Raw genomic sequence first — 25606 nt, 5'->3', positions numbered from 1 at the left:
AACAAGGTGAAGCCAGTGGGATGGTTCAGTGGATGAAGGTGCCTGCGGCCAAGCCCAATGACCCGAGTTCAAACTCCAGTATCCACATGATACAAGGAAAGAGCAGACTCCTGAGAGTTGACCTCTGACTTCCACGTGTGTGGATGTGTACATGCCCGCCCCCCACACACAAAATACATACGAAACTTAATTTTTTACTTTTTGAGTGTTGGGACTGGAGAGATGGCTCAACAGTTAAAAACACTTGGTGTGCTTTCCAAGGACCTACATGGTTTCCAGCACCTATATGGCTGCTCATAGCCATCTATTACTCCAGTTCTAGGGGGCCTGACACCCTCTTTTGGCCTCCATGGATACCAGAAATGTGTGTGGTGCACAGACATGCATGCAGACAAAACACCCGTATACATAAAATACAAATTAATTTAAAATAAAAACAACCTCCAAAGGTGTCAGGGTAGAGAGATGGCTCAGTGGCTAAGAGCACTGGCTGCTCTTCCAGAGGATCCGGGTTCCTTTTTTAGTAATTTCTTTGTGTTATGTACATGGATGTTTTGCCTACAAGTATGTCTGTGCATCACATGAGTGCCCGGTACCCGCAGAGACCAGAAGAGAGCATTGGATCCCTTGGAACTGTAGTTTCAGATGGCCGTGAGCCACTATGTGGGTTCTGTGAGTCAAACCTGGGTCAGCCAGTGCTCACAGCTGCCAATCCACCTCTCTACCCTACCACCAGAGACATGCTCTTTGGGCTGTGTGATCATTTGAGCACCCTTACAATAAGGCAGCCACCTTTGAGTGGAGTGAGAGAACCACCGACTAGCTTATTAGTTGTAAGTAAGATCTTGGAGAACAAGAATGTCTCATTTAGCTCTTCAGCCTCTAGCACAGAGCCCACGACAAGGCTGGGAGAAAAAAAAAAAACCAGTTGCTAGGTTTTAAATAAGAGAATCAATCTTGAAGGATTTTGACTACAACTTATGAGGAACTCTGATCCAAAACCACCCAAGTAAACCATCTTGAACATCCTTACTGGGTGTAGACAAGAGGGTTTCCTCCCCACCCCAGCCATTCTCATTGGGACTGTCTGAGCATGCTCAGTACATGGCAGGCAACTTTCAGCAGAGTGAAGGAACCAAGAGACATCCAGGTAGAAACGCCACACCTTAGGTGACCTGATCTACAAACTGCTCATTGTTGCTTCTGCCACTCATAAGGAGCAAGTCACGAAATCCAGTCCACACACACAGAGCTTCATCTCTTGGAGGGAGAGGTGGAAAAGCATTTGTGGACATATTTTAAAGCCATGCAGGAATAGGTCCCCAAGGAACACAGCCGAGTGAAGGAAGTTTGCGTCTGTTCATATAAACCGATTATTTTTAACCCGATGCTTCAAGCTCTTATTTCTAAGTTAGGGGTTCCTAGAAATTCAACATTGTTAACTTAAAAAAATCAATTTGTGTGTTCTCATTCATGTAGGTGCATGGTTGTATACATACATGTAAGCATATGTGTATACATGACGTGTGTGTGTGTGTGTGTGTGTGTGTTGGAAATCAAACTCAGATTCTCTGCAAGAGCAGTATGCATTCCTAATTCCCAAGCCATCTCTCCAGATCTCCACATTATTTTTTGAGGCAGGGTCTCTCACTGAAGTTCACCAAGACTGGCCAGCCGGGAGATCTCAAGGACCCGCATCCATGCCTCCCTAGCACTGGACTGCAGGTGTGTGCCATGGTGCCCAGGTTCTTACATGGCTACTAGGGATCCGAACTCAGATCCTTCTCTTGTGCAGCAAGAACTTTACCAACTCAGCCAGCACCATAAATAATCAGTTTAGAATGTGATAACCAGTTTGGTGATAATCAAGTTTATAGTGGGATTCCTCCCTTACAAAAACAAATATCATGGAATTGTCTCCAAACCTAGTGTAAGTAGTCCACTGCATACCTTGAGTTCTGGGGAAATAGAGGAAGGGAGGGAAGCCAGTTTGTTCTTAAAAAGTTGTCATGTACTGAGTTAAGCATCTACATGAGTAAAAAAATATCAATAAAGCTTTTTACAGCTTTTAAAGAGGTAATGTCTTCTTTGCTACTGTGCAAACATTCTAGAAAAAAGCAATCTATCAAGATAACAGGTTAGGACCTACCTTAAGGTTTGAGATATGATATCAAGCTTGCTTCAGGGATGCTGAGCCCAACAGAGCACCCAGTCCCTTCTAGTGTAACAATAAGGGGCAAGAAGCTCCCATATTTAAAAATTATGTCTTCGTTGTTGTTCAATGACCATCATAATGAATACATCGTTGGTCCATTCAGCCAAAGGCAACATAACTGGAGATAGAGGATCCCAACCCCTGGACACTGGGGTGCCTGCCTAAAGATAGCACATGGGAATGTTGCTCTGGATGATGTCTGGAGAATAAAGCGCTGTGGACATAACTGGTTGTCCTCGGTTTATGGACCAGCACTGCCCCCTGCTGGATACTTGGCCTGTAGCAGGTTATTTACCCTGAGCATCCCCCAGAAAACCCATGCACAGTAACTATGCTGCCACACCAGACTGCTATGGAGATGAAATGAGCAAATGTAGAAGAAAGCTCCAACAGCTGAGTGACAGTGCTCACTCTGTTGGCCCTGTCGTCATAGTAGAGGTTAATATTGTACCAGTCACCCACGTATTATCCAGCACTTTTCTACGCCGCTGATGCCTCTCTGGGGCAGAGTCTAGTCAGCACTGAATAGTGCTATGATCTGTTTTATTGTCATTTCAAAGTGTATACTACGAGAATGATGACCAGTAGGATTGGCAAGATGGTACACAGCAGGTACTTAACATATATATATATATATATATATATATATATATATATATCAAACCTACCACAGCAAATAGAAATCGAGGAATTCATTGTCAGTATGTAAATATGTGTGTGTGTGTGTGTGTGTGTGTGTCTGTCTGTCTGTCTGTCTGTCTGTCTGGAAAGAGAGGGAGATAGATTGACAATGGATGGATGGATGGATGGATGGATATTCTATTTCTTATATTCATCCCATAACCATTATCTTAATCAGGAAACATTAGAAGTATCTCCCCCTGAGAGAGGCACAAGCCAGTATATTTCCACTACTCATAAGGATTGTCTTGGAGATAGCAATGATGTAATTAAATAGGACCCACATGTGGGTGAGAGATACAGTAATTTGTAAAGAAGTAAAACTGTATCTCTCTGCAGATGCTGTGTTATATATACACATATATCTATATTAGATATACTAGAATCCAGTAAGGTCCTGTCTTAGTTTGCTTCTCTGTTGCTGTAAGAAGCATCATGATCAAGAGCCACTTGGAGACCAAAGGGGCTTCTGTGGCTTTCAGGTTACAGTTCATGAAGGGAGCCAAGGCAGAAGCCTGGAGGCGGGAACTGAAACAGAGACCACAGAGACACGCTGCTTACTGGCTTGCCTTTTCATACACTCCAGGACCGCCTGCCCAGGGCTGACCATCTGCGTCACTTATCAAGAAAACGTCCCAGCAGACATGCCCGCGAGCCAGTCTGGTGGAGGCAACTCCTCAGCTGAAGTTCCCTCTTCCCAAGTGTCTCAGGCTTGTATCAAGTTAACAATGCAGCCAGTACAGGTACTAAGGCTATGAAATGATCGTGCGCAGATTAATTTACCTTCTACCAAAACTTTAACTCAGTGGTGTATAGGATAATAGAGAAATCTCCACCAAACAACACAGCAAAGCAATAAATTAGCAATATATGCATATGTACATACACATGTAGATAGATACAGATATGGAGCCCACTGAAAAAGCCCAAGACAAGCTTAAAGTTTTGTCAAGATATCCCCATGTCTAACCTAGGGTAATAACAGTTTTTCCAAAATGACTGAGAAAGTATAAACAGGTTTTTAATAAAGTTAGACAGGCTGATAGTAAAGCTCACATGGAAAAAACTATCATTAAAATGGCCAGAAAATCAGCTGGGCGGTGGTGGTGGTGGTGGTGCACACCTTTAATCCCAGCACTCGGGAGGCAGAGGCAGGTGGATCTCTGTGAGTTCTAGACCAGCCTGGACTACCAAGCGAGTTCCAGGACAGCCTCCAAAGCCACAGAGAAACCCTGTCTCGAAAAGAAAAAACTGTTTCGGCCTCTAGCTAAAACTGTGTGCTGATGCTGCAGGCGATGAGCAGGAAGCCTAGGCAGAGCCTCGAGGGTAGGGGAGTTACCCCATGACAAAGGAGGCGCCTCAGACCACCACAGCCAAGACAGACTTTCTAATAAATGGCAATTGGCAGCCACATTGTGGGAAAATGGACTGGCTATTCCTAAACATTTTTAGTGAAAAGCTTCACGTGCCAGATTTGGTCATCTTTCCTTGGATGTGGCATTGCAGACACAGGCAGCAAGAGTTGACATTCTAACCCACACCTGGCCCTTAGTGGGCCCTCGTCCCCACGCCTCTCTCAAGGTAAGCTATGTCCAGTTACCAAAGAGGTCCCATTGGCATATACTTGCTTTCATTCGAGTCTTTCCACGTTGCTAGCTCATCGGCGGCCCTTGCGCCTTCTTTGGATAAATATTGTGGGTCGTTAGAAAAGACCTGCAGCAGGATCTCATCTGCAAGAAGCAAGGCACAACACATTAACACCAGCAACGCACACGGGGTATCTGGCTCTGCACATGCGCAGCGTGTCCACGGAGGAGTGAATGACTCAGACTCAGTGGGTACAGGATGCTCCGCTCTGCGATGATTTGCACCAGACATCCCAGGCAGAGACGTCTATAAACTCTGTCCCATGCCTCGTATGTGGAAATACATCTTCCCTTCTCATTCCTGGTGTCATTTGTATACCCCAAAAGACACCGCCCCCCCAGGATGACACATAAAAACAGGGAGAAGGCTACAAGTCAGAAATGAGGCAAAACATGTTAAAAGGTCATGAAGAGCTTTATTTATAAAGTGCTCAATAGGGATGGAGATGGCTCAGTGGTTATGTTCACTGGCCACTCTTCTGGAGGACCTAGGTTAGATTCCCAGCATATACATGACGGTTCACAACCTGTTATTAACACCAGTTTAGAAACGCCGGATGCCCTCTTATGGCCTCTTTGGGTACTGCATGCACGTGGTACACTGGTAGAAATTATTTTAAGGTGTGTGGCTTTTGTTTATGTTGCATTTGCCTAAACTCTGTGAAGCTGTGTTACTGTGCCTGTCTAAAACACCTGGTGGTCCTAGTAAAGAGCCGAACGGCCAATAGCAAGGCAGGAGAAAGGATAGGTGGGGCTGGCAGGCAGAGAGGATAAACAGAAGGAGAAATGAGGAGCAGCAAGAAAATGGGGAGGAGGACATCAGGGGCCAGGCACCCACTTACACAGCAGTCCACAGAGCAGGAGTGAGACTTACAAAAGGAAGAGAACAGGAAAACCCCAGAGGCAAAAAGTAGACGGGATAATATAAGCTAAGGAAAGGAAGCAAGAAGCCAGCCAAGTTAAGGCTGGGCACCCACTACTAAGAATAAGCCTCCGTGTGTGATTTACTTGGGAGCTGAGTGGCAGGTCCCTCAATAAGGCAAAAGAGTAAAAAACATCAGGCCCTCCAAAAGAGAGAAAATATCATTACAGTACACAGATAACCATACAAGCAAATACTTACCCACAGGAGATAAAAATAAATCTTTAAAAACTGCTACTAATGTTTTGGGGTTAGCGAGATTTTTTTCAATGTTTAAAGTCTCCTTCCCTTCTGACACTTGGAGGTGTCTGTCTCCCTGGAATGTGACCATCGCACCCTTTTCCTAGGCTTTGTTCACAGAAAACCATCAAAAAATCCCATTTACACCCCACATACTCTGAGACCATTCCCAAGGGATAGTGTGTGTGTGTGTGTGTGTGTGTGTGTGTATTTACTATTTCCTCAGTCACACACCACCTCTGACTCTTACAATCTGTCCACCTCCTCTTCTGCACAGATCCCCGAGTGCTCCAAAGTCTCTCACTCTGCACATTGTCCTGTTGTGGGTCTCTGTCAATCACCATCTACTGCAAGAAGCTTCTCCGATGAGGTTTAAGTGACATTCAGCTCAATGGGTCAGCAATGTCATTAGGAATCATGTTATTGCAATGCTCCTCTAGCGGAGTAATAGTGGTAGGCTGGTTACTCCTGTGACATTTGCGCCACTATTATACCTCTGTATCTTGCAGGCAGGTATCTGTTGTAGGTCACAGAGTTTGTATCTGGGCAAAAATGAGGATTCCTTTTCTCCTTTGGCAGCATAAAAAGCACTTTTCAGCCCCACGAACACTAGTCAGTAGGGGTAAAACTTCTACTTAGGCAGTTTCTCTGTGTCTGATGACATAAGTTGTATCTTCAGCAAAGGGCCTTACCATCAGGTTACAGCCTTAGAAATAACCTGCAATGTTCTGATGGTTGGGGGGGTCATCTATGGGGCCCCTTTGGCCAGTAATTCAAAGATATGTAACCCACTTCCAACACTGGAAGTTTTACTTGGTGACATGTCTAGTTTGAGGCCTGTCTCCTCTTTGCATGTTGTCCCATTTAAATTCCTTTTGTACGCGTATGTGTTTTTAAAAGCTTCTACAGTAGTAGGTTTCCATGTGGCTTTACGAAACCTTTAGCGTTAGTTGTCCCTTCTCATTTTTCCCCCTTCACCTCCCCTCCCCTCTGTTTAAGCCTCCTACTCTAGCTTCCCCTTCATCTCTCCATAATACCATATTTCCCTTCCTTGGAAGATCTACCCCCACCCCACCCCTTACTAGGTACATAACCTCTGTGGCTACTTGAACTGAAACACGCATTTCTAAAGCTTAAAAGCTAACACCCACATATAAGAGTAAGCACGCAGTATCTGTCCTGGTGTCATCTCTTGATGGCAAAGGAGCTCACGATGAACACCAGTGATGAGCTATCAGATTCACCAGGACATCAGCAAGTCCTCACCATACCCTTTTAGAAGCACCCAGAGTCCCTTAGATATTCTTCAGAATGCTGGGTGTGATGGTGTCCTTAGTCCCAGTCCTTGAAAATCAGACATTAGGGGCATATCCATGAATCTGAGGTCATCGCGGTCTACACAGTGAGTTCCGGGCCAGCTAGGGCTACATAGTGAGACTCTGTCTCCAAACAAACGAACAAACAACAAACATATGCTGCTTGTAGAGGAACTGCAAGTCAGACGTTGCCCACCACTGTCAAGGCCAGATGTCTGGGGGAGTGGTGTCTTCCCTGCCTAGAGACAGATGCTCTTCTTCACGCGTCCTCACTAGCCTCTTACGCACAGGTGTGGCTTGCCGCGGGGACACTGGAACTACCGAGTGGGAGAGCTAGCGATGCCTACCCATCCATTTGGTCACAGCCACCTGCCAGTTAGTCATCAACTTCAGTCAGGGGGAGGGGCCAGTATATCTGGACTGAAGTTTCTGACAGAACATGTATGAGGGAAGCCAATTCACAGATCCTCACAAAGGACAGCTCCTGGAACAAAGGGTTGTCATGTCACAAGATACCCTGGCCCCTGCAAGCAGGCACTGCTCCAGAATCAGAATATCTCTGTCTTGCAGCCCTCAGCAGAGGGACACCAGAGCTTGCTCTCCCAGGAGGCTTTTCTTTTCATAAGCTGATCTTAATATTATTGTTGTTGTTATTACTGTTGTTATATGCTGTGCACCTGCCTGAATTTATGTGCATCACATGTGTGCAGGAGCCCTCAAAGACCAGAAGAGGGCGCCAGAGCCCTTGGAGCTGGAGTTGCAGACAGTTGTGAGTGGTCATGCAGGTGCTGAGCCCTGAACCCCAGTCCTCTGCAAGACGAGTAAGCACTCTTAACCACTGAGCTATTTCAGCATCTCCTGGGAGTTTCCTCTATTCCAAGGGCATCTTTGGAGAGGCAAATGGACCACAGTGCATTTCAACATGGGTCTCCTTCATTTTCTCCTGCCTGGCACCTGCTCAGTCATTCTTCGGGTCTTTCATCAAATTTGGGCAGTTCAGCAAGAGCACTTGTCTCTGCCTTCTGAGTACAAGGATCAAAGACACGCGCCACCGTACCCAGCTGCCCTCTCTCTCTCTCCCTGGGATCTGCTTTGTAACTCAGTACCCTTGATTGTATCCCATCATGTCCTTATGTTGCATTTTCTTATCATTGTTTGTCTTTCTACTCTTCAGATCCGATAATTTTAGTGTCTTACCTTCACGTTTGTTGACCCAATTTCTGTCTATTCAGAACTGCTGGCAAACCCTTCTAGAGAGTAACTTCACAACTTCCCTAAGGCTCCTTTCTCTTTCTCTCTGCTTCCCTCCCTCCCTCCCCCATCCACTTTTTTTTTGAGACAGGGCCTTATTTTATGGTCTAAGGCTGGACTGTTCACTCACACACACACACACACACACACACACACACCCTGTGTCCCACCCCATCCACTAACCCCAGTCTCGGCTCCCAAGACAGGGCTACAGGCATGAAGCGGTGGTTTACATTCCCTCTTTATTGATATTCTCATTCTGTTCATGCATTGCTTTTCTAGTTTTCTTCTCTCTGGGTGGTTTCCTTTATTCATTCAATCTACTGAAGCTACCTGTAAGTTAACAACTCTAATGGTCTCAGTGTGCCTCCTCAGGGAGTGGGCATGTCTAATTCCCTTTCTCTGTGAAAGAACATGCAGGCCTGTTTCTTTGTACGCTTCATAATCCGATGTTTGAGGTGAACATCTGAGGAACCATAACTCTTGAAATCTAATCCTCCTACTCCGCAGGAACTGCTGGTCCCTGCTTGCTTATTAAGGGGTAGGACCACCCATCTGCAATTTTATCAAACTATTTGTATTGTGTATTCCTAAGTGTGGGCAATGGGCCCTGTCCCTGTTTTACAATCTCCGAGATCAGCCAGTGCCTGACCAAGATGTCCATAAGTTTTCATCGCCCAAAAGAAGAGAAAAAAGTCTTATTTATTATCTATGTGTATGTGAGTGCAGGCACGCCTGTAGATAGCACAGGTGTGGAGGGCAGAGGATAACTCTGTGGAGTCAGATCTACTATTAAAAGGTTTCTGGGACTGAAAAACAGTTGCAGCACTTGCGTTGCATGCATTTTTAACTGCTGAGCCATTATGCCTACCCTATGCTGTCTACTGCGCTTTCTTTAAGATTTGTGGTGTGTGTGTGTGTGCATGTGTGTGTATGCATGTGTGTGTGCACGCGCACATATGGTGCACAAACAAGTGCATGCATGCACGCGTGCATGCGTGCTTGTGTGCATGTGAGTGCAGGTGCCCACAGAGGCCTGCAGACCCGGATCCTCCTGGAGCTGGAGTTACAGATGGTCAGGATCGCCTGATACGGATAATGGGAATCCAACTCAGGTCCTCTGAAAGAGCAGTACCTACTCTTAATTGCTGAGCCATCCATCTCTCCTGCCTCACCTCTGTAAACTCCTCAGCAGAGTAGTTTGGAAGCCTCTGCAGCCTGGAGAGATTCACAGTACAGTACTCGTGCTGTCCCAGCCCTCCAATGATCTAAAGCAACAACCAAACCAAAGCATAACCCCAAATCGTGCCCACCTCCTCTTCAAGCTCTATAGGAATTTGACAAGTCTCCTCCCACACAGCTACTTAGAACGTTTCTCTCCATTATAAGGTAAGTCCATACCATCTAGTGAGGGTGACAATACTCCAAATACAAATGATATGCTACCAGGTAAAACCTTCAGTACAGGAATGAGTTACATCTTTTGACTTGTTGGCCTATAGCCTTCCCCAAACATTACAGGCCATTGGCAATGCTGTTGGTTACCCTCCTCAGCCTGGTGGTACAACCATATTACTAAAGACACCACATCCAGCTATTGCTCAACTAGAAGCTTCACCCCTACTAGCTGACATTCATAGTGTTGGAAGGTGTTATACACCCTACCAGAGCAGTAAACTAATCATTAAGCTCACCCATATCCTGCGAGCTACAATAATGACCTGCCTGAGAGTTATACCTCTGGTGCAATATTGGCACAAATGTTATGGGAGTAACCAACCACTTTTTAGTGGGTTTAAGACCCACTCCATAAGATGAGATTCATATTTGACACTGCAAATGAATCCAAGAACCTGAGACCAAATAGCTCATGCCCTAGAGCAGTGGTTTTCAACCTGTGGGCCACAATCCCTGAAGTCTGAACAAGTCTTTCACAGGGGTTGCTTAAGACCATCAGAAACGGGCTGGAGAGAAGGCTCAGAGGTTAAGAGCACTGGCTGCTCTTCCAGAGGTCCTGAGTTCAATTCCCAGCAACTACATGATGGATCATGACCATCTGTAATGAGATCTGGTGCCCTCTTCTGGACCGCAGGGGTACATGCAGGCAGAACACAGTATTTATAATAAACAAATAAAGAAGTCCATCAGAAAACACAGATATTTACATTATGATTCATAACAGTTACAAAATTATAGTTATGAAGTAGCAACAAAAGTAATTTTATGGTTGGGGGGTCACCATACCATGAGGAACTGAATTAAAAGGTTAGGAATGTTGCATTAGGAAGGTTGAGAACCACTACTCTTAGAGGAAAACGTACTACTATACTTCTGCTAAATGAACATAGCAATAAAATGGCTACTAGTGCCATATTGCTATACACATAGACCAGTCCATCACTCAACCCTCACCAGGGAAGCAGCTTCTTTTTTTAATTTCAAGGATTCACATATTTTTGATTTATGTGTATGAGTGTTTTGCTTGCTTGAATGTCTGTGCACCTGGTGCAGTCCTGGTACCCGCAGAGGCCAGAAAAGAGTGCTGGATACTCTGGGACTGGAGTTGGACGTCTGGGAGCCACCATGCAGCCTGAAATCAAACCGAGGTCCTCTGCAAGAGCACCCACTGCTCTCAGTTGCGGAGCCACCTCTCGGGCCCAGGAAGCTGCTTCTTGCAATAGATGACAACAAACACGGAGACCTACAACTGGACAGCGAAAGACTCTGGAGCACTCACGCGTAAATGGATGTCTTTATGAAGCCCTTCCCCCCAAACCTCAGGGATCTATGCAGAAGGGGAGAGGGAAAGATTGTAAGAGCCAGAGGTGGTGCATGACTCCAAGAAAAGATTGGTTTTTATACACAACAGGTATGATTGATGCACTTGTGAACTCAGACTGTGATCAGACACTCAAGACATTTACAAGTTCAAACTGGACAAAAATCCAAGCACGGAGAAATGGAAATCTACGTAAAGCCCCACCCCTAACTAAGAAGCTATTTGCAACTGGTAGCTACTCAAGAGAGGAAAATCAGTTTTCTTTAATAGAGTGCCACTGGGTGTACCAACCACACTACAGAGCAGACTCCATGCTCAGGGTTAGTTGGCCAACATGAAATGGGCTAAAGTTTATTAATTGTGTGTATTTGTGTGTGTGTGTGTGAGAGAGAGAAAGAGTGTGTGTGTGTGTATGTGTGTGTGAGTGAGTAAGAGAGAGTGTGTGTGTGAGAGTGTGTGTGTATATGTGTGTGAGTGAGTGAGAGAGTGTGTGTGTAAGAGAGTGTGTGTGTGAGAGAGAGTGTGTGTGTGAGAGAGTGTGTGTGTGAGAGAGAGAGTGTGTGTGTGTGAGAGAGAGAGAGTGTGTGTGTGAGAGAGAGAGAGAGAGTGTGTGTGTGTGTGTGTGTGTTTAAGAGAAAGAAAGAACAGTTGGGTGGATAGGAAGGAGGGATCTAGGAGGAATTTGGAAAGGGGAAAGAATAGGATCAAAATATATTGTATGAAGAATTTAAAAATTAAAAATAACATCTACATTATAACATTGTTAGTATACTAGTTAATATAAATGCTAAAGATTAAATAGTTTTGTATAATTGAAGTGAGATTTTATTTTTATATGTCAAACTTTATGCCTTTCAGAGAAAATACTTACTTACAATGATGAAATAAATAAGACCTAGCCTGGCAGTGATGTTACACACTTTTAGTCCCAGCACTTGAGAGGCAGAGACAGGCTGATCTATGTGAGTTCCAGACCAGCCTGGCCTACAGAGCTAGTTCTAGGACAGCTGAGGCCACACAGAGAAACCTGGTCACAAAACAAAACAAGAGAAAAGAAAAAGAGAAAAGAAGAAAGACCATTCTTGCCAGCTCTGCTTCTGTGTGGGTAAGATGCCTGTTGAGTTCCATCTGGATTTTCCCTCTCTCTCAATTCAGAGTCTCAGAGTAGAAGGATGAGGCGGCACTTCCAAACTAATGTGAAGGTCTTCCCACACACCCAAGTGTAAGCACTTAGGCAGGTAGGCCTGCCACAATCTCCCAGGCCACCCTCACACGCTCTGCTGCCACCATCTGGCACCCTCTGAGGAGCAGGGTCTTTTCTCAGTGTTTGCATCCTGCTTTCTGTTGGTTTTCTTGGGACTGTGACAGAGGAACTGATTTTAACCACAAGGCCACAAGCACGCTTACCTTCCCTTGAAGCAGCAGGAATGCATTACCTAAGAGACAGCCAAGGACAAGCAGGAGACTTCTTCAAATACGACCTAAGGTTTTCACGGGAGGAGGTGACTTACCAAATATCTTAGCCAAATGTTCCTCTTGCTTGTGTGAACTTGATGCAAATTCAGAATTGTTGAAGCTGTTCGGGCTGTGATGAGCTGTGGGGAAACAAACTTTAGCTGTGCTGAAATCTTCCCTCCAATCTACACCAAGTCTCTCCGAAGTCCCACTCCTCTACAAGGTATTTCGAGAGGAACAGTTGTGGAACTGGTGTCTTGGTCACTTTCTCGCTGCTGTGGAAAAATGACTTTGACCAAAGCAACTTAAGGGAGAAAGGATTAGTATTGGCTTGTACCTCTAAAGGGATACAGTCTGTTACAGCGCAGGAGACCCGAGGCAGGAGCAGGGTGCCGGCTCCTCACACTTAGACGCTCTGTTACAAAAGAGACGCTTTGTATTGCTCAACTAGCTCTCTCTACCTTACACAGTCCAGCATCCCCAGCCCAGGGAATGGTCCCACCCGCATCAATTAGTATATTCAAGATAATCCGGCACAGGCATGCCCAGAGGCCCATCTCTTAGATGGTTCTAGATTCTGCTGAGTTGAGAAGCAACCATCCCAGTTACCCTGTGCTCTCCTCGTCTAAGTGGCACAGGACATCTATGAAGTATCTGCAAGTATCTAAGCTTTGAGCCTAAAATATGGTTCGGCAGGTCAAGGCATTGTTGGGCAATCCCCGGGACCCACACGGAAGGAGGGGACCAACTCCTGAAAGTTGTCCTCTGAATTCCACACGCACACCATAGCCAATTCATACACACCATGCATGTGCACGCACGCACGCGCGCACACACACACACGCACACCAAACAAATAAATGTGTGTAGAAGCATTTTTAAACAGGGGGTCTGAAGCTCACCACAGAGCCTAGCGGAGGTCATTTCCCGGTTTCCTGACAGACCATATGCACAGCCACTGAGTGATCTGTGTGCACACACTGGCTCTACTGGCTCTAACTATGGAAGAAACCCGGAAGAAGAGCCTGGGTGGTAGGTACCAGATGACGCCAAGCAGGGCTGTTTGAGCCAATAAATGACAAAGGCACGGTTCTCTCTATTAGTGAGACCTGGGAGAGTCCTTAGGACCAAGTACATTTAATCCTTAAGCATTTTGCTGAAAACATGTCGTATTGTACTAAGGGAACATAATAAAACCTGCTGCAGGGCAAGCTGGCAGGACTGTGCAGAAAAAGTACTCACGAGTGGCCCTTATTGAGTGGCCATTGAGAAATTCATTGGCGGGATCATTAGCTACAAAATGGCTTTACTTATATAAGTGTAGTTTCAACACATGTTTCTGGCTTTATTTTGATAAGTAATGACCCATTTTTCAATCTCCCTCTTAATGGGGGAGGGCCTTCTCTATTATTCTTATGATTTAGGGCTAATGTGCACGGGGTTTTTTTTTTTAATATGGCTTTGTTCTGTATACGTGGCCAGCTGTTTTCTCTTAGCTTTAGCATTTGGGCGCGAGTGTCAATGGAGAAATCAGCTGTGCTGCTCTGGGCAAATAGTTTGCAAAGGCTACGGCAGGGATGAAGTGATGAGGGAGTGTGTGAGAAGGCTTTGTACCCCAGACCAGTGGCTTGGGCATTCCTGGGCAGTAAGCTATAAAGTGTGGACAAGAAGACAGTTGTAACACTACGCCTAGCTTGTGTTACCAGGAACAGGAGCCCCGCTGAAAATTAGATTCCATTCTTTGCACAACATCCACAGTGACAGGGCCTGAATGACTCTGCACAACAGGGATAACGGGAACCACAGGAGGAGGAGGGGGGAGAGGAGGAGGAGGGGAGAGGAGGAGGAGGGGGAGAGGAGGAAGGAAAGGAGGAGGAGGAGGCAGCAGCACAGGCAGGCACACTTTACAGCACACACCCCATAGGTAATGAAAGCCACAGTGAGGGTTTCTGACTTCTCTTTCTTCACATCTCAGCTTGGCAGTGCCCCCGCCAATGGCTGGGTTCTGGGATGCTCAAGCCACAGCACATCCAATACAGCACAGCCTGAGAAAACACATGCACTTTGAGACCGTTGACAGATACTTGCTTTCATTCACGTCACTCCAGGTGATCAGTCTGCCAGCTGTTCTTGCATCTTTTGTTATGTCATCCAGATTGTTGGGAAACACCTGCAGCAGGATCTCATCTGAAGAGAAGCAAGCAGAACCAACAGTCAGCCCCAGCAATACACCAGGTATATCCTGCTCTGTACCTACCTAGTGTGTCCATGGATGCGCGAACGGATGACTCCAACTCAGTGGGCACAGGATGCTCAGCTAAGATGCCGCCACAACTGCAAAACCAGGGTTGCACCAGATATCCCAGGCAGAGAGCACCACCCACCAAGCACCAAGTTTCTAGATGGCTAGAAACTCTGCCCCACGTCAAAGTTTTCCTCCTAGTTTCTGGTGTTGTGCTGACCTACCTCTGAGACTGTTCCCACGCTGCTCTGTGTACAAACAAAGATGCTTTCTTATCTCTACAAGACGCACATCATTTCTTCATTTGAGACCTTATTGCCTCTCCAGGTGTTAGGTCAAGGGCCTAACATCCTAGCTTGTTAAAGATGCTAGCTACTATAAGAGGCCAGATTCTCACAACCTGAAGAAAAGTCCACCCCTTGCCAACCCCCTCAACCCTCACCCTTCCTAGAGCTATCCTGGGATGTAAAGTTAAGAAGCTATCCTGTCCCATGCTATGCTGTGGTTTTTACAGCTCCTAATGAATGGTTCAACCCAGTACCTAGCTCCTCCACGCTCCCTGTCATGTAGGCTACACCAAGACTAAATCGCATGGGTAGAACTTCCTACTACACGTGCACATATTCTGAAACATGTATAAAAGCGAGATTTCCTTACTGAAGGGATTTCTCTCAAGACTCTTCTCTGGGCCTCCCCATCATCCTGTCATGATGACTTCCTTACTCTTATTTCAAGCTATTCCCCTGCTGTGGTTTCAGTGAGCAATGCCTCCCACAGGCTTGTGTGTTTGATGGTCTCAATTAGCGGTGCTGTTTGGGGAGATTACAGAAACAGCGACTCTCAACCTTCCTAACGCTGCGACCCTTTCATACAGTTCTTCATGCTGTGGTGACCCCAACCATAAAATGATGTTCACTGCTGCCGGGCGTTGGTGGCGTTCACCTTTAACCCAAGCACTCGGGAGGCAGAGGCAGGCGGATCTCTGGTCTACAGAGCGAGTTCTGGGACTGCCTCCAAAAAAATACAGAGAAAACCCTGTCTTGAAAAACAAAAAAACAAACAAAAAAAGATGTTCACCGCTACTTCATAACTGCCCTTTTATTATGAGTCATAATGTAAATATTTTTGAGAACTGCTGCTTTAAGAGGTAGAACCTAGCTAAAGGAAGTACATGATTGGGGGCAGGTTTTGAGGGTTTATAACTTCACCCCACTTTCTAGTCAATCGTGTGTGTGTGTGGTATGTGTGTATGTGTGTGTGTTGTATGTATGTGTGAGTGTGTATGTGGTATGTGTGTGTGTGTGTGTGTGTGTGTGTGTGTGTGTGTGTGTGTGTGTGTGTGTGGTCAGCCAGCTTCCTGCTCCTACTGCCATGTCATGCCATTTCTGCCATTATTGACTCTATCCCTCAGGAGCCATAAGCCAAAACAAAGCCCTTTCTTCCCTTAGTAGCTTTTGATCACCATTTTTTATACCAACTTTTTTTCTAAGACTTTTTAATGTAGTGTTCTATCTGTATTTATCCTGCACACCAGAAGAGGGCATCAGATCTCATTACAGATGGCTGTGAGCCACCATGTGGTTGCTGGGATTTGAACTAGGACATCTGGAAGAGCAGCCAGTGCTCTTAACCCTCTCTCCAGCCTTGCCTAAGGCCCAATATGCTGGATTTAACCTGCTGCATGGTCCCTTTCTAATGCTCTCCTGCGGCTAGGTTCTATATGGTCTGGAGGCCCTATCTCCCAATGAGCCTCATTCCTGAGAGCAATTCCATGCCAGCTCTTTTCATGAACCAACAACCTATGCCATTCTCCTTTTCCTTTATTTAACACTATGAAGCTCACCATAATTTTGGAGCCAATAGGCGCAGACCTAAATCCCAGTGTGATGCCTGCCAGAACATGATCTTGGGCAAATAACTTCAACTCTTAGGCCTTTGGTGCTCACAGCAGCGGGATGGGAGGGTTTAACTCAGAGAACTTTTGTGGAAATTGATGTCTCTGTAAGGCACTGGACACAGGGTCTGGGGTCAAATACCTCGCCACTAACCCCGGAGCAGCTGGGAACGCGGTCTGTGTTCTGCCCTGTGGAATATGTGGATAAAAACGGGACAAAGGCGAGACACCCAGGAAACGTGCCATTCACACAGGACAGAAGAATGAGCTCTCTGCCACAGTCTATGCTTTTCCATCTGAGATACTCTCACCTCCTCCTGCATCTCGTCTGCGGTTGAAGCCTCGAAGTCCACACCCCAGAGAAACTTCCTTTCCCACCCTCCCTGGCAGATAGGTCAAGGCCATGCAACACACAGACGTCCTCAAAAGACAACTGAGACCCAGGAAGAGTATTGCTTCTCTAGATAGAGAATTTTATTTATTTACTTTGGAGGGTGGCTGAGATGGGGTCTCCCTATATACCCTTGGTTGTCCTAGAACTCACTATGGAGACCGGACTGGCCTCAGACTCACAGAGGTCAGCTTGCTTCTGCTTCCCGAGTGCTGAGTTTAAAGGTGTGGACCACCATGCCCAGTTTAGACAGAATATTTTAAAATGCTGAGCTTGCACTCCCTATCTCTTCTTCCTCAGGCCTGGAAAGGAGGGGGTCTGCAAGTGATGTCTGCAATGGCAGACACCATCCTGCTGCCAAGAGACACAATCACCAGGGAAGGTTCAGATAGATGATCTCAAAGCAACTGGCTGTGGCCTGAGCTTCTTTGACAGAGGGTAACGGAAGCACTCTTGGTTTGTGTCACTGGGCCATCTAGACATGTACGAGGGTATACCAGACATGACCAGACATGCTGACATATTAACCAAGAGCAGCAAAGCCAGAATTGGGCTGAGGGGTGAAGAAAAATGCTGGGCCCAAGCAGGCAGAATGCCAGCCCAAGGCTGAGAGGACCTCAGGAGGAAGAAGAGGGCCCTGCCAGGAAGGGCTAAGAACCTCCACTCTGCAGAAGGTGGGTATCTCTGTCACCCCTCTGCAGACCACTGTAGTTCAGAACTGTTCCCTGAACCTCTGCTCCCCCAGCAGTTCTCAGCCTGGAGTCTCCCAGAAGGCTTTAGCACTTGACTGACTGGGCCTGCTGGTCCACGTCTTTAGTCCCAGCAACTGGGGGCAGAGGCAGACGGAGCTCTGAGTCGGAGGTCAGCCAGAGCTACACAGTGAAACCCTGTCTCAAAACAACAGCAAACATGTAGTTGGTTGTTTACTCTTTACTCTTAGGCTCTTTTGGAGGGTCCGCCACCCAGCAGGCAAATAAATCACATACAGAGAGACTAATTCTTACTTATAGACGCCTGGCCTTAGCTTGGCTTGCTTCTAGCCAGCTTTTCTCAAATTATCCCATCTACCTTTTGCCTCGGGGCTTTTTCCTTTTCTTCTGTAAATCTTACTTTCACTGGCTGGCTGGGTGGCTAGCCCCTGAAATCCTCCTATCCTCGCTCTCTCGTTCCTTTTTCCTCTCTCCTTCCAGATTTCTCTTTCTGATTATTCTCTCCGCCTGCCAGCCCCGCCCATCCTTGCTCTTGCCTCGCTATTGGCCATTCAGCTCTTTATTAGACCATCAGGTGTTTTAGACAGACACAGTAACACAGCTTCACAGAGTTAGACAAATGCAACACATCTTTACGTGGCTAGATAAATGTTCCACAGCATAAACCTTAAAACGATATTCTACAGCACAAACAGCTAAACTTCACAAGACTCAGCGGTAGGGTGCTTGCCTAGCAAGCATGAGGCTCTGGGTTTGACTCCTAGCACCGTAAAAATATCCCTCCGCTGAGTCTACCACCGAGGACATCGACAAGTGTCCTTTAACGTCCCTCTGGGGGTTCCCAGCTCAGTCTGGGGCCTCATACTCTCTGCTAAGCAGAAATCATCCTGGCAGGCGTGATGTGGAGAGCCGAGGTGGGTCACTGCCACAGTGACCTTCCAGACGGCGCGGCTGACTCCACCACCGGCCCCGATTGGAAAAGCAGAGGCCTTACCATGGTTTGCTTTATCACACCGTTTGCTTAACTTTTTTAGCACCTAGGCACTTAGAGGAACCGATTCTTAGCCACAGGGCAGAACACTCGCCTTCCCTCCTGCCCAAACCAGCAGGAACGAGTCACCTGAGACAAGCACGTGACTTCTAGGAACCCAGCCTCGGGTTCCGCAGGACGACTTACCAAATAATTTAGCCAGATCTTCATCGAGATGCTTTGAACTTGAGGAAAGGCTGTTCTTCGCACCTGTGTAAGAAACAAGATTGGCCATGGCCAGTTTGAACAACACCATCCTGTCTCAAAAACAAATAACTTCCATCCATATGTCTCACCCCACCATGCAGGATTCAATCCAAGACTCCAATGGCTACCTGAAGCTGTGGACAGAACCAAAGCTTTTTTTCTCACATGTACACATGCTGTCTTTTCCATTTTATTTTTTATTTTTTAGTTTTTCGAGACGGAGTTTCTCTGTGGCTTTGGAGGCTGTCCTGGAACTAGCTCTTGTAGACCAGGCTGGTCTGGAATTCACAGAGATCCGCCTGCCTCTGCCTCCCGAGTGCTGGGATTAAAGGAGTGAGCCACCAACACCCGGTTTGTCTTTTCCATTTTAACTGTTACTTATAATATAAGGTGGCCGTAACTCTTGCCATCTGTGGTATAATACCAAACAGGCACGGATTTTGTTTGCCTTCCTCACAATTGCATGGATAGAAGATTGACTGGGGGGGGGGGGACGGGGGGAGGGGTGGGGGAGGGGAGAGGGGCAGGGGGAGGGGTGGCAGAGCACAGCGCCCGAGTTCAGTTCATCCCAACTGTGCATCACACCAACCTCAACATTAATTCTTTTCTTCCTATAGTCAAGAACATTTGTCTTAGCACTTACAAAAAGTGCTTCGTGTCTTTTCTCTGGCGTATTTAAGCTGACTGCAACACTACACAGGCTTTAGAGCCAGTATTAAAAGAACAGGCAGACCCTGCCCCCCAAAGATGTCATGTCACTATTATAATATTAGAATTGTCAGGATCATTGACAGCCAGTGTGTGCACATTGGGAAAGACAGCTGGAAGAAATTCTTTGCCTACTATGCATATGGTACAGGATTAATACATAGAATATAAAAAGAACCCAAAAAAAACTAAACAAAAAGAAGGAACAACCCAATCCAAAATTTGGCTGTGTTGGCTGGGCATGGTGGCACATACCTTTAGGACCAGCACTCAGGAGGCAGAGGCAGGTGGATCTCTGAGTTTGAGGCCAACCTGATTGACATAGCAAGTTCTAGGACAGCCAGGGCCACATAGGGAGACCTTGTCTCAAAAAATTAAGAAGGAGAAAGAGGAGGAGAACAACGGCCCGATAAATATTTTTTTCAGGTGTTTAACATCCTTATCCATCAAGGAAATACAGACCATAACTACTTTGAGATCCTGTGTCATCCTCATCCCAGCTAGAAAGCAAATTCTGGTAAGGATGTGGAGAAAGGGAATGTATCAGTGCGAGTGTAAATTGGTGCAGCCTCTATGGAAGTCAGGTGGAGGTTCTGCATAAATAAATAAATTAAATGAGACTTACAATGGCACAGCTACAGCATCCTTACTTGCTCATCTGTGTTGATGGCTGCTTTATTTACACTAGCAAGAAAATGGATCTGCCTAGACGTCCACCAATAGATGAATGGATAATGAAAATATGGCCATGCACACAGTGGAATTTTATTCAGCCATAAGGACAAATGAAATTACGATCTTGGCAGGAAAATGAATGGAACTGAGAAATATATTAAGTAACCAGGTCCAGAAAGACAAAACACCGCACATTATCTCTCACATGAGGACTCTATTTTTCTGATCTTCACGTGTGTACATTTATGTGGGAGTCTGTGTTTATGGAGCATAGGAAACTAGAAAGGGGCTCACGAGATGGAAGCAAAGAGTCTGCTTTTCCTGAGGGTTTGAGTTCTCTTCACACACCCACACCAGGTGGCTCACAACAGCCTGCCAGTAACTCCAACTCCAGTGGAGCTGATGCCCACTTCTGGGCTCCACAGTCTCCTGCACCCATGTGCACATACCAACATCCACCACCACCACCACCACCCCACATACAATTTTTTTAATAAAATAAATACCTTTTTTTTAAGAATAGGAAGGAAGAGCCGGGCATTGGTGGTGCACGCCTTTAATCCCAGCACTCGGGAGGCAGAGGCAGGCGGATCTCTGTAAGTTCGAGACCAGCCTGGACCACCAAGCGAGTTCCAGGACAGCCTCCAAAGCCACAGAGAAACCCTGTCTCGAAAAAAAAAAAAAAAAAAAAAAAACAACAAAAAAAAGAATAGGAAGGAAGATCTGGGCATGGAGGCGCACATCTTTAATTCCAGCGCTTGGGAGGCAGAGGCAGGTGGATCTCTTGTGAGTTCAAGTCATGCTTGTCTACATATCGAGTTTTAGGATAGCCAGAGCTATATAGTTAGGCCGTGTCTCAGAAATAAAGTAGGAGGAGGATAGAATTCACTGATTTAAAAAAAAGTAGAGCTGGGTGTTGGTGGCACACACCTTTGATCCCATCACTCAGGAGGCAGAAGCAGGTGGATCTCTTTGAGTCTGAGGCCAGCCTGGTCTACAGAGCAAGATCCAGGACAGCCTCCAAAGCAGTACAGAGAAACCCCCTCTCGGGAAAAAAAAAACTACATAAATAAATAAATAATTTAAAATATTTTAAAGAGTAGAAGGGGAAGGCTGGGCATGGGAACAATAAGGTGATGAGGAAGAGGCTGGGAAAGAGGGAAAGTCAACCAAACTAACAATGTGTGAAAGCCCTAACGAAACATGACATTTGTTATTTTTAAAATGTGCGTATGTATGCATGTATATGTCATGATGTGCGCGTGGAGAGGTCAGAGGACAATTTGCAGGAGTCATTTCTCTCCTTCTACCATGTGCGTCCTGGGGATCAAACGTATATCACCAAGCTCGTTGGCAAACACCCTAACGCACTGCGCCATCCTGCTGGCCTTTGGTAAGCTAATTTTGAAAATAAGAATTTGAAAACAGTCTGAATAGAGTTATTCCAGAAGCCATGGCCTATTAAATGAAAGTCTCGGAGTCAGGAGTGGGCTGCCTCTATACTATTTGTTTGGAAAGTCTTCTGAGGTACCCACAGAACTACAGAAAATTGTCATTACTGTTGGTTGCTGGACAGTAATGGTAAGATCCCATTGCTGACCATATCACATGTTCTGGTAGCAAGACAGAGAAATGAAGCTGGGCAAGACTTGAAGTGTCTCTCGGCCATGGCCCTCAAAGTGTTGGAAGGCACCATTCAGGCTGCTGGGGAGAAATTGTCATTGTCATTTTCTCTTTATTTTATGTGTATGAATTTTCCCTGCACGTATGTAAGTATAACATGTGCATGTGTCAGATCCCCTGGAGTGAAGTTATGGATTATTTATGAGCTACCATGTGGGTGGTGGCAATCAAACCTGGATTCTCTGCAAGAGCACAAGTCCTCTTAGTCAGTGAGACATCTCTACAGCCCCTGCCATCAAGTCTCATTCAGGTGGATCCTGCATGCTACATTTCCAGTTAGCCATTCAAAATATACTCGCTGGTACAAGAGTGGCAAGTCAGTTATGGGGACAACCAACGAGATTCTAATAGATTTGAGGCCTGCTCTAGGGGAGAGAATTCATGTCTGGTACCTTAAGCCTGCTCAAAAGCCCATGCATGGCTGGGGAGGTCATGGGCTCTGGTGTGGAAGCTACTGTTATCGCCCTGCTCAACAGTCAGGATGGGCCTGTCAAGTAACTGTGTTTACGTCTACAGAACATGCTGTTCTCAATCAGAGGATCTTCCTTTTTGCAGTGAGCAGGGGTGACTACAGAGATTCATCATTGGTCAAAGTGATGAGAACAGTGAGTTTTGAATTCTCATCCATACATGGGACATCTACATCATCCCTTCCAAGCCTCGGGGAACTCTGCAGAAGGGAAGAAAAAGGTGTAAGCGCTGGAGGAAGGTGGAGAATGTGTGGGACACTGACTCCCAGGCATGATGTGGCCATCACACCCTTGAACACATAGCAGTCGTGGTTATCAGCACAAAATCTCCACATTAGGCCGGCCAACATCCTGTCATGGAGGGGGAATAAATTCACAAAGTCTCATCCTTCCCTGAAGATTTATAAGCAGTTAATGACAGTGGGGAGGGGGGGACATTTTCTTCAGTGTCTATGCCCCTAGTCAGGAGCTTCTGTAGACAGCTCCTCACCCATCCTCCTGAAAGCAGCCTAATGAAACTCACTGGGATATTTTTTTAAAAAAGAGAAGAAATTACAAGAGGGACTAATTAGAATGAGGAAGAGAACTTGTGAGAGCAGTTTGGGAACAAGAGAATGTAATGGATGAATATAAATACATACAAGTACAAAAACTCCATAATGAGCCTGTTTGCATAATTAATACATACTAAATTTTTGTTTGATTTTTTTTGTTTTTTATTTTTCAAGACAGGGTTTCTCTGTGTAGTTTTGGAGCTTTTTCTAGAACTCTGTAGACCTCCCTCTGTAGACCAGGCCAGTCTCGAACTCATAGAGATCTGCCTGCTTCTGTCTCCCCAGTCTTGGGATTAAAGGCATGCACCACCACACCCAGCTTAGTATATACTAGTTTTTAAAATACGTATGTGTGAACAAGATTGGGATGATTTGTACATAGCTATTCTTTCTATTGGTCTTTCTACTTCTGAGATGTTTGAAAATATTTTATAATGAAGAGTTGACATTTCTACGTATGAATCATTTTCTGAAGCTCTAGAATTTGAGGATACAACACATGTAGAAAAACTCAGTGGGCCAGAAAAAGAAAACAAGAAAGGAAAACTTCCCTTAAGATAGCCCCTTCTCCCAAGGAACCCAGCCTCATGGTGAACTTGGAAAGCAGAGGAAGTAGGAGAGGAGGAGGGCTCACCGTCCCAGCCTCTGCAGGAGGTGCCCACCAGCCGGTCTGCCTGGGGCTCCCTGTGAGTCTTCCATCCCTCCAGTTGCCATGACAATATACTTGTGATGGTACCTTCAGTCACAGGAATAGAGTGGGGCTCGATGCCCCACTGGCTGCCCAGGAAGAGAACAAAGGAGAAGAACACAGTGTCCCTCATCTCTGCCACAGCCAGCACACCATCAGGGGGGAGACATCCGCCTGGGTTGCTTGAAGACGCAACATCCTTGAGTTCTAGGATGCTGTGGAATCTGTGCTCTGTGAGGTCATACTGGGAAAGGAATGTGTCTGTAGTCAGGGACCCAGTGGGATGTTGGGGACTTTCAAACAGTCTCTCTGTTCATTTTCTTAGTTCTTTGAGGCCTCCCTCAATCCTGCATGCCCTTCAATTTGAAGATGGACATGTATCAATAGGACCCTGAAGATACACAGGACAAAACTCAACTGTGGCCTCTTAAACCAACTGGAAGCAGCTAGAGCCACCAGGAATACTGTATTGATAATATATCACATTAATAGGCAGGATGTAGCTTGGTGGTAAAGGGCTTGCTTGACATATATGAGGCCCTGAGTTGAACCCTCAGCACCAAGAAAATAGAAAGGTATCACATTAATGAAGTGTAGTCACTATAGATTGAACCTGGAAGGGCCACATTTTAAAGATCTGGTGATGCCCATGGTATCACTGGAGATGATCGAACCTTTAGGAGACAGGTCTTAGCTGGAAGATCACCTGAGGTGGGCTCTTACAGGGATGGGGTATTCGTATATTTGAATGCTTCATCATCCGGGAGTGGCACTACTTGAGAAGGATTAGGAGGTGTGGCCTTATTGAAGAAAGTGTGTCACTGTGGCTTTGAGATTTCAAAAGGCCAGGCCAGGCCTAGTGTCTCTCTCTCCCTGCTGCCTGTGGATCTGGATGTAGAACCCTCCGCTACTTCTCCAGCACCATGTCTGCCTGTGTGGCACCACGCTCCACACCATCATGATAATGCACTGAACCTCTGAAACTGTAAGCCAGCCCTAATTAAATGTTTTCATCTATAAGAACCGCCATTGTCATGGTGCCTCTTCACAGCAATAGAATGGTGACTAAGAGAAAGGGATATTGGAACACCGTCCCACGTTGCTTCTTGGCCACCATAAGGGGAGCATCTTGCTCTGTCAAGTACTCCTACTCTCCACCAGGATGTTCTGTCTCACCACAGGCCTAAAGGCATTGGGTCCATAGACTGGAGACTATATATGCAAAACCAGGAGTCACAGTGATAACTGGCCTACCCAGCACTACAAAAGCACAGCACCAAAAAAGAGTATAAATGTGCCAGGTATGGTGGCACACGCCTTTAATCCCAGCTCTTGGGAGGCAGAGTCAGGCAGATCTCTGTGAGTTCAAATCCATCCTGGTCTAGAGTGAATTCCAGAACAGCCTGGGTTACATAGAGAAACCCTGTCACAAAACAAAACAAAACAAAAAAAAATGAGCATAAATGTTTTGATGCAGTCATGTCATTTTTCATAGGCCACTATGTCCTCTATTAAGTTTTAGAAGCATTGGACTGTTTTAAGAGATTATTTAAATATATTTAACTATACATTTTCTAGTATTTTTCCTTTAGTGTTAGTCTCACAAATTATATAGCCAGCCCTATATGTGCAGTGGTCATGGCCAGGGATAAGCAGCATGAAGGGGCTAGGATGAAGGAGATGTTCTGAAGACAAAAGACAGAGAGAGAGCTCTGTGTGTGTGTGTGTGTGTGTGTGTGTGTGTGTGTGTGTGTGTGTGTATATATATAGAGAGAGAGAGAGTTAGACAGCTTTGTGGGTGGGGCTGGAGACATGATTTAACAGTTAAGAGCACTCGTTTTTTGCAAGC

The 25606-nt window shown here is 45.9% G+C and overlaps 1 protein-coding gene across 4 annotated transcripts in view; it reads right to left on the bottom strand.

Moving 5' to 3' along the window:
* CUNH2orf92 (chromosome unknown C2orf92 homolog) overlaps nt 1-23978 on the bottom strand; it is a 33404-nt gene extending 9426 nt beyond the window's left edge. For 2 of the 4 annotated variants that reach the window (XM_040729638.1, XM_040729639.1), the window contains exons 1-5: nt 23704-23978; nt 18920-18982; nt 14594-14692; nt 12562-12645; nt 4525-4626 (exon numbers count right to left, since the gene is read on the bottom strand). In XM_040729638.1, coding sequence (XP_040585572.1) covers nt 4525-4626; nt 12562-12645; nt 14594-14692; nt 18920-18982; nt 23704-23890 — 535 coding nt within the window. In that variant the 5' untranslated portion in view covers nt 23891-23978. Of the gene's footprint in view, nt 1-4524; nt 4627-10686; nt 10979-12561; nt 12646-14593; nt 14693-18919; nt 18983-23703 lie in introns of those variants that run through there. The other 2 variants (XM_040729640.1, XM_040729641.1) reach the window with 2 other exon arrangements.
* Nucleotides 23979-25606: the final 1628 nt, after the last annotated feature.

This window comes from Mesocricetus auratus, unplaced genomic scaffold, assembly GCF_017639785.1.
Source record: "Mesocricetus auratus isolate SY011 unplaced genomic scaffold, BCM_Maur_2.0 Super-Scaffold_100021, whole genome shotgun sequence".
NCBI lineage: Eukaryota > Metazoa > Chordata > Mammalia > Rodentia > Cricetidae > Mesocricetus > Mesocricetus auratus.
The sequence above is the reverse complement of the archived record's forward strand: the minus strand, read 5'-3'. Positions and strand labels throughout refer to the sequence as shown.